This window comes from the organism of the source record quoted next, unplaced genomic scaffold (assembly GCF_019419815.1).
Source record: "Pyrus x bretschneideri cultivar Hongxiangsu unplaced genomic scaffold, Pyrus_bretschneideri_v1 Contig2, whole genome shotgun sequence".
NCBI lineage: Eukaryota > Viridiplantae > Streptophyta > Magnoliopsida > Rosales > Rosaceae > Pyrus > Pyrus x bretschneideri.
Genome location: NW_025999501.1, coordinates 8,968,219 through 8,986,858, shown reverse-complemented (window position 1 = coordinate 8,986,858; position 18,640 = coordinate 8,968,219). Strand labels below are relative to the sequence as shown.

The 18,640-nt window shown below is 34.6% G+C and overlaps 1 protein-coding gene and 1 long non-coding RNA gene across 3 annotated transcripts; both read right to left on the bottom strand.

Annotated features, from left to right (window-relative positions):
• Window positions 1-519: 519 nt before the first annotated feature.
• LOC125476624 lies at window positions 520-3,855 on the bottom strand. Of its 2 annotated transcripts, XR_007257934.1 has the most exons (4): window positions 3,368-3,855; window positions 2,913-2,964; window positions 2,679-2,734; window positions 520-2,580 (listed from the first exon to the last, which is right to left on the bottom strand). It is a non-coding gene; the product is annotated as an uncharacterized LOC125476624 (long non-coding RNA). The 2 variants fall into 2 exon arrangements; XR_007257933.1 differs by having other exon boundaries at window positions 2,913-3,855.
• Window positions 3,856-14,665: 10,810 nt separating this feature from the next.
• On the bottom strand, window positions 14,666-15,777 carry LOC103962349 (transcription factor bHLH149). Its single transcript, XM_048582933.1, has 2 exons — window positions 15,609-15,777; window positions 14,666-15,486 (listed from the first exon to the last, which is right to left on the bottom strand). Exon 2 carries the CDS (start codon window positions 15,403-15,405, stop codon window positions 14,767-14,769), a length of 639 nt encoding a protein of 212 aa, XP_048438890.1. The 5' UTR covers window positions 15,406-15,486; window positions 15,609-15,777; the 3' UTR covers window positions 14,666-14,766.
• Between the last annotated feature and the right edge of the window lie 2,863 nt (window positions 15,778-18,640).

Here is an 18,640-nt window from a genome sequence, read left to right as displayed (position 1 = left end):
ACAGGTTTTTGATGATCATGTTAATCCAGCCCATTCCTATCCTCTTGGTAATGAACGGTAATTAAAGACTCCTTCTCCATATGCATAGGGCAATGGAAAGTCAGATTATGAAGAAAATACATTGTATTAATCTGGAGTTTGAAAAACGTAATAATTAACATTTTCGCCATTTTTTGGAATGCAAGAATGTGCATAAAATGAATTCAAGAAATGCAATTTTGACATGACCAACTCATGTGTCTTTGCAACTAGTAAGTGTCCGACAGATTAAAAAGTTTAGCGGCGAGAATTACAGATGCATACCCCCATTTTTCAGCTTAATTAGTTAAAGTCAATCAGTCTCTGAAGGAGTTTCTAGGTGATGATTTACGTGAATCCAACATATATGGCGAGGGAAAGCAGTCAAGGTCTTAATTTGATGCTGACATTACATTGATTGGTTGTATGTGATGATGTTAACACCTTGAGTTGAACTTGTGATCCCAAGATCCCTATCTTAAACAGTATTTAGCGCCCGTGTTTTCGTAGAATGTAGAAATTGAAAGCTTCGACTTTGGAACAACTTGTAGAAAGTCTGATACACAAGGTTATACAAAACCTTTCATCTCTACGGTAATTAAGAAAATTCAAACTTGAGTGTAAAGGGAGAGCACAGTCCTCTGATCAACTGCCTAATTCGCATATGCTCCATGGACATACTGATCCACAATGGAACATGGAAACATTGAAACAACAACGTTCGAAAATCAACTAACGAAACATTGCCAGTACAACGTTAACGAACTTCTGTTAAAGTCTGAAAATTTAGAAATCTAAACAAGTTGCCCCAGTAGACCTGTAAGTTTCAGTAATACTGCGCATAAATTAACATCTGGAATATATCAAAAGAGCTTTCTGAATTGTTCACTTTATTTCTCTAAAGCAATGGTAGCATTGGAAAGCCTCATCACTACAAAAAAGATGAGCACTGCGCACAATAAATTATATGTGCTCTTTGAGGCCAAAGAGCACCAACATATGTGCCCATAGACCAATAGCAACAGTGCAGCAACTATATTTGTATTTGTGCCCTCTATGGGCGTCACCTTTACTAAAAGGGCACAATACACTGTTTGGTGCTCAAACAGGCAGACCACTATTTGTGCCTGTTTCTGACTACTTTATCAAAAGACCTTTTCCAGCCATATTGACACTTACATTATAATTGTGCCAGCAAGAAATAAATATTAAAAAAAATCAAAATTTAAAAAACTAAAACTGAATTGAGGAAATGCAAAAATTTAAATTTTCATAAAATGAAAACAGCCTACAACCATGAAACGGAAAGTAAGCACAAACCAAGTTAAGCACCATGTAAGCACATATCAAGAAAATTCCAAACTTTAGAAAGCTACAAAAAGATTGTATAAGATCTTTAATTTGGGAACCCAACATAACAAAGTCAAATATAATTGAGGAAATAAAGATATGCAGAGATGTACTTACACTAAGAGAGCGGAGCAGTTGGAGACCTGCACTTTACAAATTCAAATCTCCTCTTCTTAGAATTAACATGCATTGTACCCTCAAAAATGTTAAAACTACATATTCAGAAATAGAATAAAACAAATTTGAAATTTGGAATTACAAAAACCATAAACGCTTAACCCATCTTCCTTTCAATTAATGTTCTACAAATTTATCTGAGACCCTGCTTCCTATAACACCACAAACACGCCAAACAAGTACTTTACTTAAAAATTCAATTCTCATCATTATTTGTTTAACCCATTAAAAATAAAACTTCAAATTAAGGAAACAAATGAATATATATGATATCAACACCCTTAGCAAGAGTAAGGTAATAGGAATTTCATAAGTCACAACAATGAATTGTAGCTGGATTCTTACAGTTGCTAAATACTAGCTTTCTTATAGCTTACATATAGTTTGCCAAAGTTGAAAGCTAGTTGGAAGTTAACAACATCATATCAAGCAATTTGACGAGAGCATACAAGAGCTAGTTGGAAATAAAATTAACTATAAAGGGAAGATTAGGAGAAAATTTGGAAGAGACTTGAACAAATAAATCATTTGCCACTTCCAGTACCAGAGCAATTTGACAATAACAGATCAAAGTACTATCAATGCCAGTTCATTTGATAGAGATGGAAGAGGAAGCAAGAAGGGGCTGGGAGGGTAATGCGGGACTTATGGGTGTTACAGAAGCTGCAGAGACAGAGAAAAGGAAGGAGGAAGCAAAAGCTCAAAGTTCTGAACGGGATGAAGAAAGTATCATCTACAGTCTAGTAATCCCATTCGTTTATAGCAGACTTATTTACCATATTTACTTTGACAGGATCAATCAAAATAAAGAGGTTCAGTTTACAGTTAATAAGTTATGCATCAAACCGCACACAGAAGGAAACAAAGAATAAAGCTGGATGCCATGCCACATTGCCACTAAGAAATCAATGCTATATATTTGAAAGAAAATGGATGAACTGTAAGGTGACTATAACTTACAGAACAATATCTATATGCCGAGGAGCATAATGTCCACCGCCTAATCCAAGAAGAACTTTATTCTTATCCTTCTCCCTAGAGCGCCAATAATATAAAAAATGAAGTTAGAGAAGTATCAAACTTTGGTTAAAAGTGAAAACAAAGACATGAGCTTTTCATGAAAATCAATATACCCGTTCCAGTTTCCAACAGCTGCTCCCCCTTCAAGCCCAAGTCCTTCCCAAACTAACTGCAAGCACAAAAATTGCCACCAATTTATTCTCATGAGTTGTTTGTTCTGTTAAACTTTATAAGCTCGGGGACCAAAAACATTACGAAGGGAGGAAAAGTATTTATTAAAAAAAACTAACAGTAGGACGTATCAATGACTTGCTCAAATGATTGAAATTGGTAGTTGTCTACTTAACTAGAGCCATAACTTGTGCTGCATCTTGCCTCTTCCAGTAATCATCCGTGCCGCTTATATCAACCAAGTAACATCAAGAAACAAGAAACCCTCAAATGCATAGTAAAAAATACGAAAAACCATGTCACATATAGAAGCTTCAAACTGAATAGCAGCTTTCCAAAGCCAAATATACCATTGGCTAATAAATTAATTAGTACATATACAACTCAATATTTGTTAATTCATAAAAATAGCCAATCACCTTCCAGTCTAAACCTATTTGAAGTGACAACAGGTCACTTTCCATTCGAAGCAAAAATGGGTCTGTTTGAATCTGAACCAGATAAAATCCCCTTTTGATTATAGCCCAAAAGAGAAAAAAGCACAGTTGCCTTGTGTTTCAAACGAACCCTAACCCTAAAATTAATCACAAATTATTAACTAAATTAAGCATTACAAGTTCTAAATTGTTACCATTTTACCTGGAACGAAGTGGAGAGGAAGGAATCACATTATGCAGGCACTGAACTGAAGGGGAACTATGGATGAGATAAGAGTTGAGGCCGACTGATTTGCAAATTATGTGTGAAGGAGAGGGATTTGCAGAGTCTATGAGAATGTGTGAACTGGACTAAAGACTTGAGTTGAGACCCACCTATTTGCAGTGTGTGTGAGATTTGAAGGGGAAGGATTTGCAAATTCTGTTTTTGCATGACTTGAGAATTGAGATGAGAGGCTAGAGAGACAGAGAGAGAGGGAAATAGCAAAATTTTGGAAAAATATAGAAAGAGAGAGAGAGCCTAAGGTTGAAGAGAGGCTCGGTTCGATTGGGAAAATGAGAGCCAGAGAGAGAGGAGAGGCGGAGGAATTAAGGAGAGGTTGGGTTTGAATGGGGAAACACAGAGATGCGGAATCAAGGAAATGAGGAGAGAGTGAGGCGTGAAGATTGAGGAAAGTGTTTTGTTTAAGACATTATTTTAAACAAAGGGCACAAGAAAACTACCTTTGCTTTAAATACATTAAATTGTAGGACACAATTACAATAATAGTGTCATTGCAAATTAATAAAAAAATTCCATTGCTAAGTGTATTCAATTGGGATTTTGAGAGATTTTAATTCTTTTAATGAATCTAGGGGTATTCAATCAGAATTTTAAGTGATTCTCTAAAATTCAAGATGTATTCAATTAGAATTTTAAGATAATTTATTAAAATCCTTAGAAATCTAGGTGTATTCAATTAAGATTTTAAAGAAGTTTATAACATTCAAGGTGTATTCAATTAGAAATTGATTTTAAAGAATTTGAGAAAGTTGAAGAATTAGAGGGAATTGGAGAGATTTCGTAGTGTATTTTAAGCATCCACAAATCTCACCTCTCTCCATGAGATTTCGAGGAAATTGAATCAAAATTTTATACGGAATCTCTACAAATCAATTGAACTCCATAAAAATCCATGGATTTATAAATTTATTAAAATCTCTCAAATTCTCAATTGAATACAGCCCCTAAAGCCACCAAAGAAGAAACGCACAAATCCATAATTGTGCCCACATATTCATTTGCTATATAGTGATTTATTATTTATTAATATTTACTGGACACAATTTCAAACATTTGTGTCAAAAATAATTTTTAATTACTAAGCTATATTGTCTATCTGAAGACCTAATGGAACGTATAGTGATTTAGTATTTAATTATTTTGATTGGACACAATTTCTAATATTTGTGTCAAAAAAAGGAATTTATAATTATCGACTCATTTGTATATCTGAAGACTGATCAACTTTTGCATGAAGACCGATGACCCTAAGGGCACAATTGTTAGTTATGTGTCACTGCAAGAAGGACTTTTATTACATTAAAAAATAAATAAACAATTATGATAATGTCAAAAACCATATCACCAAGTATCAAAACAAACCTGCTAACAATCTAAAAAGCAGTTCAAAAAGATACGAATCTAACAAACATTCATTGCATATGGAAATGATCCATTGTAAATATAAAATGTGTCACTTAGTACTACGGTGTAGTGGTATTCTTATTTACTTGTAAGTGACAGATCTGAGATTCATTTGTCGCCCAAAACGATTTTGAACAACAATATTGCTAACATATTTTGAGGCTATAACATTGCACAGTAATAAACAGCTTCATACCATTATTTACCACAATTTTATAAATTTAATTTTTTGGTCCGCTAGAGGTCAAGACAAATGAAAAAACACATAAAGTGTTGCTGACAAACAATTTTTATAGACACAAAAAGTTTTTTTGCCCATCTTCAGTAAAAAAAAGTTATCATTTGACCCCATTTGGCACGATTTCCGTGCCCATTATTATTTTATGTCTTCTTTTTTTAGCATTGGACACAATAGATGGTGCCCTCTATGAAATGAGAACTGTTTAAGCTTTTTGATGGTCAAACAGACACAATCTTCTCAATTGTGCCCTTTGTATTATACCCAAAGCTCATTTTTTTTGTAATGTGTGCTATTTTCTAACTTCATCTTAACTTTCTTCAAGATATGGGGTGAGCAAAACTTTCTCCAATTGACCTTGGAGCACACTCGAGTATATATACCTTGATCATTCAATTCCGTCAATTATACACATATGATCTTCTTAAAAGAGAGACCATTGCTGGGACTATCTCGTCGCGAAAGCTCCTAACATGGATATGCAGCCTAGCTAGGCGTATGATTGAGTGGCAAGATTACCTTCTTTGAATAAAGCCAGAACCTGCAATGTTGTAAAGGAAAAATCTATATATAGCATATACAAATATAAAATTTTGATGATTTTGGTGACGAGACAACCCTTTTTGCTACCTATGATGTTCCAGAAATTTCATGGAAGCTCTCTTTTATTGCTCCTGACATGAGGGCAAGATGTTTCACAAAAGTCTTGAAAGGGTTAAGTAATTCAAGAGGAGTGAGAGGGACGGATGGAGTTGCGTAAGTCATTAGAATTGTTAGGCATAAATGAAAAAAATGGTGTTTAGACATCTCTTCTAACACGAAAGTTTCTTGAACCCGCCACTAACAATAGTTTAGGAGGTTGAAACATGCGGGCATACTCCTTGCTTCTGGGTACATTCATCCGAAGCTCGAGCACGATACGTGCGCCAATTTTCTTCTCTACCATGATGACTCAATTGATTTAATGTAGGCATCGATCTTTCTTTTGTCCTTTCCTCCGATTTTTGCCTTAGTGATTAATAACATTAACCTTTTGAGTCCTTATGCCAACCAAGACCCTTTTTTGATCTGAAATGCCAACCAGGTCCTAAATCATCAATTAATGGTTGGGAACAAGTGAAGCATCAAAGCACAGCAAAACCCTAGGGGTCCTTTTCTTTTGCCACCAAGAAGCCACGTGCGGCAAAATAACAAAAGGGTCCCCAAAAACTTTGGTAATGTGATATATATTTTTTAAAATTTAATATTATTAAGAGAATCTCTGAGCGTAGATAATATTATTTTTTTTAAATATTATTTTTTTTAAAAAAATTATTATTTTTTAAAAATTATTAAAAGAAGAGGAAAAAGTTCGAAATTATTATAATAATTAAGAAGATTAAGAAGTTTTGAAACAGAAAGCAAGTACAAAAATCCAATACTATATTTACTAAGATATTTAACCTTATGCGATAATATGATAATTGATATCAACAGTCAACTTTGTCACAAGATAAGGAATTAGAAGATTAGAGATGGAAATGCATGTGCGTGCTCATAGGTTGTGCCACGAGTTGCCAATTATCTAATTTTATGGAGAGCACCACAAAACAAAGGGATTTTTAAGGAAAAATTTTTGGTATTGTTCAGTTTAACGAAAAATCATATTTTTACACTAAAAAATTAATCCTGATACTATTCACTTTACCCTTTATTTTGTTTTTATCATTAAAACCTAAAGTTTTCAAATCATTTTTATTAATTTTTCTCAAAATAAAGTGGCTGCAGTGCACCTGCAGCTGCAGGGTCCCCTGCCAAACAAAGGCTTGTTTGACACACATTTTGGCTTTGGGTCAAACTCCACGTGCGACAAATGTTGTCGGGGGCCTTTCTTTATTGGGTGGTTGTTGGAGTTTGACAACTCTAAAGTGCTTCCTCTAATTTGTCGTTTAACCTCACTTACGTGGTGTTGGCAAATCCCTAGCTTTTACTTATATGTTCTCTCTCTTGTGTGGAATCATTGCAATTAGGTTTAACTTAAGGGTGGGCGTCGTCATATTAGCTAGAATGCAAGTTTTGTATTCTATACATTTGGGTTTAAATTATTCTCTCGCAATAGAGTTAAATTAAAAACAGAATATCATTTATATTAAATAACACATGAGAGTTAAATAGAAATTTAGTAGGTGAATGTATTGTGTGTAACACTTTGGTGTGAGCAAAAAGAAAGAGAAACACATGCTTGTTGGTGCTAGAAAATCTACAAATGTGTGGTTTCATATAAAACAAGAAGAACAAGAGGAGATTGATCAACACAAGGACATAGAACAATAATTTGACCGCTCTAACCAATGAAAACGGAACACTATCTATCATTTTGTTTATGCACGAAAAACACATGGAGCTATATATTAAAATTTTTGAAGAAACAAACACATGACGATAACTTCATCACATTATATGGTTAATGTTGAAAATTGAGGACGATCTCATGAATGGAATGAATTTAAACTTTCTCACATAGTTATTTTTTAATATTATTACAAGCGATATTATTATTTAAACTTTCATGTAGTTTAAAATAGCTCAACTCTACAATTTACAACAAAATTAACTTACGAAGAACATGACAAAAATTACATTTGTGAGAAGTAAATCTCAAATGTTATGAAATTGAAGGGATATGTATATGTCAAGTATGTGACCTGATCAGAATCTGTCGATCGATCGATAGAAACCAGAAGGATGAAGAATATGAGAAAAATAATGTAGAAGAATATGCGGGCACTATTTGATGATTTGGTCCAAGGGCGACATGTCACTTGGCACATTCACTATCCATGTCAGAATAAGGTACCCAAACCAGAAAACGACAAGTTGCATGCCAAGTTGGAACAGGTGTTGCAATTTAAATGGAAAAGCCGAATTTGAAGGCTATTTCTCGGGGATTGGATCCTCTCCTGATCCCAAGGAGAAGATTCTTCTAACCAACACACGTGAACCGTTGGATTTTCATCCAATGGTTATAATTATCATAACTTTAAAGGAATCATCTATTTGTAGTTGTTGGATAAAAATCAAAAGACCCACGTGTATTGATCAGGAGGATCATCTTCCTAAGCTTAGGAGAGGATTCAGTTCCATTTCTCAGACCTCCACACACCCTCCTGAGCTCAAATTTATTTGGACCATTTGGGAGACTAGTGTTGGTTATATATCAACAATCTGTGATAAACTTATATATGCTAATAAATAATAAATACTAATAAATATTGAACAGAGTATGAACAATTAAATAATATTAAACAAGAAAATTGAAGATTGAGGCTTGCGTACCGCAATGTCCTTGAAACAGAAATTTTGTCCCTACTCAGTGCTTGTAGTTCTACGGACGTCTGCTTCACTAGGATTCAACGATCTAAGTCAGGAATTCCAACACCAGAAAATTGACTTCTGGCGAATTTCTGTGTGGTTCTCTCAGAAAAGAAATGATGTTTATGATCGTAGAAGAAGAATGTTGATTTTCTATGTTCTAAATGTCATGCAGATGAATGTATATATAATGGGATTATGCTTGTTCGCAACAGGTATGAGAATGAGGTGTGATTGTTGGGAGACATCTCTTCAGAATGGTGCTTTGCTCTGCGTTTTTTCTGAACTCTTCATGTTGGTAATAATAAAAAAACAATTAATTAATTAAATTCGTAATTAATTGTATATTAATTATTACACCCCAAAGCCCAACACCAAGGGTGAGCCCAATTTTAGCCTCCAAGGCCTATCACTCCAATCACTTTTTATAAAAGACAAAGCCTTATAAAGTGAGGAAACATTTTGGAAATGGCCAATGTGGGACAATAAAATTTCTACTCAAAATTTCCAACAACTAGCTATCATAAAATTACACGATTAATATTATATATCTTATCAATAGTACATTTTTCCATTCGTACATTCTCTTTAAGTCATATATAGATATTTGCAAAATCTGGGATGAGATTGATCTTAAAGTCTTAATGAATGGCAGTGATGCAAACTAGCTAGAGGGAGAGGAGAATAAATTGAATTTAGGGGAGGGTTATACTATTTGTTTTGATACAAGCGATATTTTAAACTATTCTAAAGTGGAAGGAGGTGAGGATCTAAACTCGGGTGCCTAAAAAAAAGCACTTTCATTCTAATCAATGTAACTATGCCGCTGTCTATTTCAAAGGGTTATATTCATATCATAAAGCATACTTTAATGTTTCCCTTTTAAATTTAGGGAATCAAGAGGACGTGCAAGAGTTGGAATTGTGAGGGGGTGCTAAATAATCCACACTAGAACTATAAACTAATAGTCCGTTTGATAACTATTTCAGTTATCATTTAAAAAAAAAATTAAATAAGTCAAAATCAAAATCAAGCCAAATTTTGTAAACTCAAACATATATCAAATAAGTTCTCAATCTTTTGATTTTTTAAAGGTGAAAACGAAATAATTATCAAACTTAAGCTACTCACATTGCATTTTCCTTTTCTCGGTTTCTTTCTCTGTTCCTCATAACGTAGTTTTCAAGTAATGCGAACGAAAAGATGTGCAACTATTTCATGTATATCTCGTGTGGTAGACCCATATAACTCAAAATAATAACGAAAATAACAAAAGGAAAGCAAAGATAGGTTTTAAAAGAAGGCACATGGAAGCATGTGAGTATATGGTGTGTGTTTGATATGAAAAAATAAATGGGGGAACAAAAAGCACACAAATAATGTGAATCCGTAAAACGTACAGAGCATGCATTGGCAAAGCTTACAAAAACACAAAATATGTGGTCCTTGATTCGAAAAACCCTTTTGATCTCTATACGGACAACTTGATAGGGATGCCACTCAGGCATCTCCCCCCTCATGTCTCCATTCGCAACGTGATAAGGTCTCCCAAATAGGAATTTGAAATGCCTAAGAGTGACATTTGGTGATAGGACATGCCCTATAAAACCTTCTTCTAGACCATAATGTTTATATAAATATTTTATAGCAAGCTTCTTTTATTTCTGGCCGACGTATCACAGGTTGCACTGGCCTTGTTCCCAAGTGCTTTCATGTGCTTGATAAAAAAACTCATAGTTGTAACATATTGGAGTTAAATTTGATATAGTTTAGGCTTTTGATACCTTAAATTGGTCTTTCTTTGCGAGTGCTTTGTAATTTTGATTTTTCTACTTTTTTTGTGGACTGGTGTCTACTGTGGTAGCAAAAATCAGCGGCTGCAATCTTGACGGATTTGTACCTACAAAACAAATAAACATTTTTTACTAAAGACTAAAGCTACGCCCGCCCACGAGGTAGGGGTGTGTTTTTTGCCAATGAATCTCCGGTGCCAAAGTCAGTTTCTCTAAAGAGAGAGTTTAGGACTTGATTGTGTAGCAAGAGCTTACCAAAATTTGGTGGAGAATGAGGTAATTATAAAGCATTGGGTTGACCATATGTGTATGGTTTTCACTGATATGTTTCAGCATTCAATTGGCCAAGGTCATTCATCCATAAGATGGATGAGGAAAGAAACATCCTAAAGATAATAATATCTTGGGATTATCTTGTAATATCCTTGATTTTGGAATATGATTGTGATTCCTTGTTTGATGGAGTTAATCTTCAATTAGGAAAGCATAAAGATAAGATTTAGTAATTAATCATATATTTAGTGCCCTTGACTTTTCTCCTTGCTATAAGAGCCTGATGAGGTTGTAGTCAGCTGCTCAAGTCTTTAAGTATATTGAACTGTGTGTGGATTAAATGTGGGTCTCACCAATTTAATAAGCGCATTATTGTCTTTCGCTGGTAAAAGTCCACTTGTCATTTTCAGGATTTTCAGATTATTTTTGGCTCCACATCTACTATTTTAAGGTCTGCTAAATTGTCCGTTTTAATTAATGGTTCCCCCTCGTGATTTTTTTTCTCTTATTCTGGGGAAGGGGTGAGACAAGGAGAACCCCTCTCTCCTTTGATTTTCTGCCTAGCAGAGAAGGCTTTATCAAGGGGTTTGAGTCGACTTTAATTAGCTCGGCTCACTAAGCCAATTTATGCTCCAAGAGGTTGTATTTCTCCTTCTCATGTAATGTACGTATGCAGGTGATAAGGTCACTTTGCGTAATTTACAAAGTTTCTTCGATAGCTGTAGTTAGCGCCCTGATCAATTTATCAAGAAGGGATAAAAAGTACTTTTTATTTGGGTTCTACTTCAATGGATCGTAAAGTTGTGGTTAAGCGCTTCTTTGGGTTCAAAGGAAGTAAAATACCATTTGTTTACTTAGGAATTACTATCTTTTATGGCAAGTCTAGGGGGTGTTGCCATTTGTTTTCTTAGAAATTACTATATTTTATAATTTCATATATATATATATATTTGTTCTTGTCTTTTAATGGATAAGATTTATGTCCTCCTCAGTAAGTATAACTTTGTTTTTCATATCAATAAAAATTTCCTTATATCATCGATGCTTCCTAAAAAAAGAAATTCAATCCCCCGTACTAAAATTTGAATGCTTGTGGAGCAATATTTTTTGAGTGCCCTTTAGTTATAGGGCATGTCCCATTTGGTTAAAATAGCATGTGAAGTTTTGTTCTGGACGCACATGCATGCCTTTGAGATTAGGGTTTGGACTCGTTGAAGGGTCAGTGCCCTTGGAATTGTAGGGTCCCTGAGGCGCATGATGTGCGGCTGTTTCTTGTAAGGCCAAGTTGGCTTGCAATTCTGTGGCAGTGGGGCTAATTTTTATTTTTTCTTTCCGACCACCTCCTCCTTATGCGTGATTTCATATCTCAGAAATATCCAAAATCGCCAGAGAATCCCCTCCCAACCTTCAAATTTCATTTTCAAATCTGGTTGCTATTATTTTTCATTACTGACTAATGACTATTGAGAAGGACAGTACAAATAGTAGTATTCGGATCAGATGCATGCATTATGGATGACCATGCAAGAAAATGGTTATTTATTCATTTCGTTTTGAGGTTGGTTTCAATTTATCTTCTAAATTATTGGAGTGTACGTACATAATCGTGTGGTACATAGAGGAATGCTCTTACTGACCCAGCTACAAATTATTTGCTTGAAGAGTGCTGCTATTTTGATCACATTTTAGACCATCTCTTTAAGACATGTGAATTTCACATATACAAATGAAGTTCACTTCTATTAAATAAGTGGTCAACAAAGTAATCAATAAATGCGGTACAAGCAGTTTATTCTTGCTTGAAGTCAAAGATTTTTAGTTAATGAGATGTCCTAGCAACTTTTAGCACAACCCAATAACCCAACATGAAAATAACAGATTTTGGGTCAACCCATTAACGATTCGGGTTATTATCGGGTCACTTGTTAAGAACCAGTTAACAAGTCGAGTCGTTATCGAGTCATCCATTAAGAAACCGATAAGATATCGTTTTTTATTTAGACATAATGCATGGCAATTTCTTGCATGACCCGTTAACCCGACATGAAACTAAATGATCCAATAAAGAATCGGGTCGTTATCGGGCACTTGAAAATAACCCGTTAAGATAATGGGATTTGAAACGACACGACCCTTTAAGATAACAGATATAACAACAAAACAACACCAACATGACAAACACAATGAAAATCTTGAGTGCCATACAATACAAGGGATAAGCTGCAGGTCCATTTTTGTACATTTTTGTATGGCAGGTCCATTTTTGTATGGCAATCAGGGTGAGTAACATTGCAAAAGTTTTGGAAGATTAAGCATATATGGTCTCTAATCTCCATCATTCATGTGGTGGGCCTTAAGGGAAAGGACATAATTGACCACAACAGTTAGAGTGTAACTGATTAATTGTACTTAACTCTAATATGAGAATGCATACATGGTCATATGCAGTGTGAAGTGGCGTAGAATTCAGTCAGGAGGCGTGAACCGATTTCAGTTCATCATTTGGATGCAAACTTACAACAAGACCAATATTTTGCTTCCAAACAAGCCAAACTTACCATTTCGCCATTTTCATAGAAATCAAAAGTAAGGTAAATTTTGATAAATTTTTGGTTCTCTTAGATGTTGCTGTAACTAATAGTTGTACTTTTCAAACTTTGATTTTATATAGTTGACATTAAACGGGAGCAAGGTTTCAAACTTGAGTGCAAAGAAAGAGCACATTGCTTCAGTCAACTTAACAAAATTCAAGTCTGCCTTCAACTTTGACTTAAAAAATAAGTTGATTAATTTCTCGTTTTGGGAAAGATCGACCCAAAATGAATTAGACCTTGAAATTGTTTTCTTTTATCCAAACAAATTTAAACTACATAGAAGAAAATTCGCAGTACCAAAAACTACCATTTGCCCAACAAATTATATTTTGTTGGCTACAGTAACTTTATTTGATGGAATGAAATAATTGGTAGGGCAAACATGGTCAACATTTTAGTTTTTTCAAAGATCTTTGCCCGACGAACATAGTTCGACGGCAAATTTTTAGTCGTTGGGCAAAGACTATTTGCTCAACGGAGTTTTATAATTTGTTGAGCAAACATTTGAGCGATAGACATTGCCTGATGATATTTTTCGTCATATGAATAGGCAATAAAATCTTATTTTACTTGACAAAATTATTTCGTCTAGAAAGAGATTTTTTTTTTTTTTTTTTTTTGTAGGTCGACTTATAATTGCACAAGAAATCACACTGCTCTAAGTACGGAAAATTAGCCCTTATATTATTTGCTTAGCTTCAAAGTAAAGTAGGGAATATTAATAAACGTAGTATCATAGGTCTTAATCGCACTTACGAGCTAATCACTTTCCCTTTATGCCTTTTGTTTCTGCATAGATAACTTTAGATTTGGTTTAGGCGAGATTTAAACGCAAGACTAACCACACTTCTTCTGCTGATGCGTTTATGTAGGTTTAAGCTAATGGATTATTATATCATATTGTTGAACTGCGAATGTGAACAATTGATCAATTCAATTTTTGTGGAATGCATAATAGAATAGTGGGATGTGCGAGAATCGAAAATTGAGAGGAATTTACGAGAATTGAGAAGAATGTGCGAGAAGAATGAATGTGTAGTTAGCACTACCCTCTATAATATTCATTGATAATCTGATAACAGTTGTGTAGCAAAATCAACACAGCTATGTGAATAATTATGGTTAAACTGTTCAAAGTTTAGTTTAATACAAACGATAATCTATACTAATTTATATTTAAAGCAACCAGTTATTTAAAGTTAAGTAAAATCAGGCATGACCCCGAAGTATGTTAGTAAAATTTCATTCTTTTTTTTTTTTTCGAACGAGGGTATCATTTCTTTTGAGATCGAAATCGTTGTTTACATTAAAAAAATACTTCCCATGCGGTTGCTCAATAAAAAAAATACATAATTATTTTCGAATGATAATAACAATTCTAAAAATAAAAAATTAAAGTTGGAGAGACTCTGTTTAATTAACAGTCTTTGTCGATAGATGGAAATCAACTAGGTGGAATACTCCATCAATTCAATAAATTAGAGATTAAAAAATAAAAAGAAAAAAAAATGATAGCAGGGAAGCGAAGAAAAGAAAAAGCTACGTATACAATAAAATACACGAAATAAATTTCATAAGATTAAATATTTATAAAAATTACAAAAAAAAAAAAAAAAAAACACCTGGCACAATAAGCCGAGGCGGGCGACTCTCAGCGTCAACTCGAAGAGTTGACACTCGAGCCGGAGCGGTTCACCGGCGAACCAGAAAGTAACTCGGCGAGAGCCGCCATGGCTCTGACCTGCATCTTCAAAGCTGCTATATAATCGGTAGTTTCTTCTAGAAGGTTCGGCAACGACGTCTTCCGGCAGCCAGGAATCAACTGGCTCAGAACCCGAACTTTTTTCTGCACAGCCGGTAACTTCCTCCTCTCTCTCCTAAACTCCGTTTTCTTCAACCGGTTGTCCCCTGTTACCCTCGCCCTTCTCCGCTTGTGAAGCGTTTTGCTCAGCCTCATTCGACTTCTTAGGATCGCCCTGCTCCACCGAGACGTCCCCTTCGCCGCCGTAGCCAGAACTCGGTCTGCCGCTTCCTTCACGTCTCTCCCGCCGCCCGATACCTTAGCCACAGCCGCCGACGATGACGTAGACGATCTCTGTCGCACCTGACGAAGGGCCTCCGCGAGCTTCGTCGAGTAGATCCGTTGCTCCGTCTCTGATCCCCATCGAACTCCGGCTTTTGAGCTCCGGTTCCGATCCTCCTCCACGACTCCGGTTTTTCTCCGCTTTTTTCTGCTCGACTCTATCGACGACGCGTCGAGGCTTCCGTCAACGTTTGAGATCATCGACGCCGCCATGGAAGAAGATATCCGAAATATGTTGAGAAAGCAATTCAACAATCGCCCATATATATAGTATATATGTGTATATACACACACCTGCAAATATAATCATACAAAACGATTGTAATTACGATGAAAACAATATGAGCAAATCACATATGTGTGTGTGTGTATATATACATATACATGTACAATTGTGTATATATATATATATATACCTGATAAAAGAGAGAGAGAGGAGTTTCGAGTTGTTTGTTTGGGTGGAGGTTTTTAGAGAGAGGAGGAGAGAGGAGAGGGGGGCAATGGGAATGGGAATGGGGAGGCTGGTGAAAGATGGGAGAGTGAATATAAAAGCCGTTCACGGGAACCACGCGTCGTTACCTTAATCACATTTATTGGCGCTCTTACTCCTTTTTCCCCCGACCTTTCTATCCTTGTTCTCCTTTTTATTAAGAATATTTCATTTTGCTTTGGTTGGCCAAAGCTTTCATATTTGGTATTTATGTTTCTTAGGCTTAATTGGATTAATAGTCTAGTGGTGATAAGGTAGTTAAACGATGGTCAATTAAGATTTAAACTACTGTAGTGAGACCTGTTAGGATAAGACCCAAAATTGAAAGTTCTGTCAATTTTTCGTTAATTACTAGCACACAAGTTTCATGTACTAACAATTAACAGAAACTTAGCGAAACTTTTAATTTTGAAGCTAAATCCTAACAGATTTCACCACAAAGATTTAAATTAAATTTTATCACAAAATCTAACTTTCAACTTTTCTATCATCACGAGAGGACTAATAATCCAATTAGACGTTTTTCATATTTCAATAATTTAACACGTGAAATCACTACTCGTCTGTAAAACGAAGTATTATTATTTAATGACTAGTGTGATTAATAATATATTCAGGTGGCCGTCCATCTAACCAAAAATCTACTAACCTTTTGTTCTTCATAGAAGTCTATGTGTGATATTTCTCAGCTATTCTTTTCTTATTTTGGTTTACTTGGATTTACAGCTCTAGTAGTACAGCACTTACACACGATAAGTGTACCCTCGCAGATACAACTGAAGTTAGATTACCGTCATTCACTGATCATGAACAGAATATCTCTCAAACAGGATGAGAACGACGCAGGAATGAAACCAAAAATACATGTGAGGATGTGAATCTAAAAGTATTCCACATCGGTGAAATAAGAATTTTTGTAAGGGCTTACAAGAAGTTGAACTACTTCTCATATTGCTAATTGGTTTTATAGTGCAATCTCAACTTTCTTTATAGTATCTAAGCAGGTCGTTCCATGTGTGAAACCTAACGGCCACATGCGCTCTACGTTACCGAATTTGTATTGTTCACGTGTGTGGCAAATGAGCAGTTATGAGACGTTAGGATGAATTAGAGTGATATTAAAGTTTGATTAAAAAATAATAGACCACTAGTAGTAGTACTAAAGAACAAAAGAGAGCCTCGCATGGAACATGCTAGTGATTGAGAGCATGTGCAATCGGACAATGTTTGTTGTATTATTTTTTATATTAATGGATACGACATTTCATTGCGTGTGTTACACAAAATTCACATTATTAATGTTCATAAAGCCTTGTGAACAAAGATAAGAAAAACGATTCAAACAAATATAATGGGTTTTGCAGTTTTAACATTATGTTGGATTGTTATTGGAACAGCTAAATTGCTTTTTAACAATTAAAAGCAGTAACGGAGTCACTCGTATATTGGGTTGGCTTTTTAGCCGCAAGTTATGTGAGATTGTCATAACTTTTTATTTTGGTTCTTGAGATTTAAGATCGATAAAAATAGTCCCTAAGATTATCTATTGTTAACCATTTTGGTCATTCTGTAAAAAAATATCTGTTAAATTGAAGAAATCACTAGTTCAAGGGAGGGGTTAATTTGACAAAAATACTCTCAATTTAATGAAGATTTCTCACATAAAGACTAAAGTGAATAATTATATCAATCTCAGTGACTATTTTGAATAAAAGGTCATTAGGATTTAAATTATTCTTTTACTACATGCATGTGATATTATATAAAGGTAATAATGAACATGCAACTAAAGCTAATGGCCCCCTCTTAACAATCTAGACATGAATAAGTCAGAAAACATTTAGCTTCAATCCATTACTCGCCAATATTGACCTATTTCTTGTATACAAATTTACATTCCCCCTCCCCCACATCCTCACAATTCTAGTTTTGTCACCAATCAAAAGCAGCTGTTCTTGTATAACTACGTTTGACAAGAATGCTTACAAGTGCTTGGAAGCACTTAAATTTGTATAAAAGTTTTAACATATTTCTAGTAAAGAATTTCTTTCAAAAGAGCTTTTGAGCAGAAGTACTTATAAATGCAATCTCAGGCTAGCACTAAATGGCTGGAAGTATTAGCTCATGCTCTCACGTCATGTATTCTCCCTTCTTCAATATTGCTCGTATATATATTAAAAAAAGCTTTTTAGCAAAAAATGTATATGAGATTAGTAGAATTATTCACTTTGATCTTTGACAATAAAAATTAATGGAAGTGGTCCATGAGTTTGTCCACCGTAAATCATTTTGGTCATTCGGTGAAAAATTTGGAGATATCCTCTTTAAATTGTCACGTAATGACCAAGTGACTACCTTTTAAAAGGTATTTTTATCAAACCAACTTCTCCACTTGACAAGAATATTGGTAAATTTTTCACGCAATAATCAAAATGATTTACGGTAGAAAAAATTATAGACCACTTCTATTGATTTTCATTGTTAGAAACAAAAGTGAGAAGTTAAACCTATTTCCATTTTGACTAAAAAGCCTAAAGAAGAGAAAATGAAAGAAATGAAAGATTAATTAGGTCAACTAAAGCAGATAAACCTTCATTAGGTGCAACTAAAGAGAGTTGGGAAGTGTTTGGTGGTATCAATGTTTTGAGTTGTACGTCACCCTGACAGGTGAAACACATCCTCGTGTCTCTTTAACACAGGATGGAAGCATTTCAAACGTACCACATTGTATTCCAATAATTTTACTACCAAAACTATTACATGTACCCTTTTTTTTTAAGGGGACTAATAGGTAGTTTTGTCATAACAGTCTACTATTTCAAAAGTTAAAAAGACTTATAAAGATATTTCAATCTCATGACCATCATTGTGTGATTCATCAGCGCCATGAATTGAACCAATGATGTGTCATATAAAATACAAATCTAAAGTTTATCTCTAATCACTAAATCACCTTGT

What these genes read in the sequence shown, in the direction of transcription:
- LOC103962349 (XM_048582933.1), bottom strand. Translation starts at nt 15,405, where the DNA reads ATGGCGGCGTCGATGATCTCAAACGTTGACGGAAGCCTCGACGCGTCG.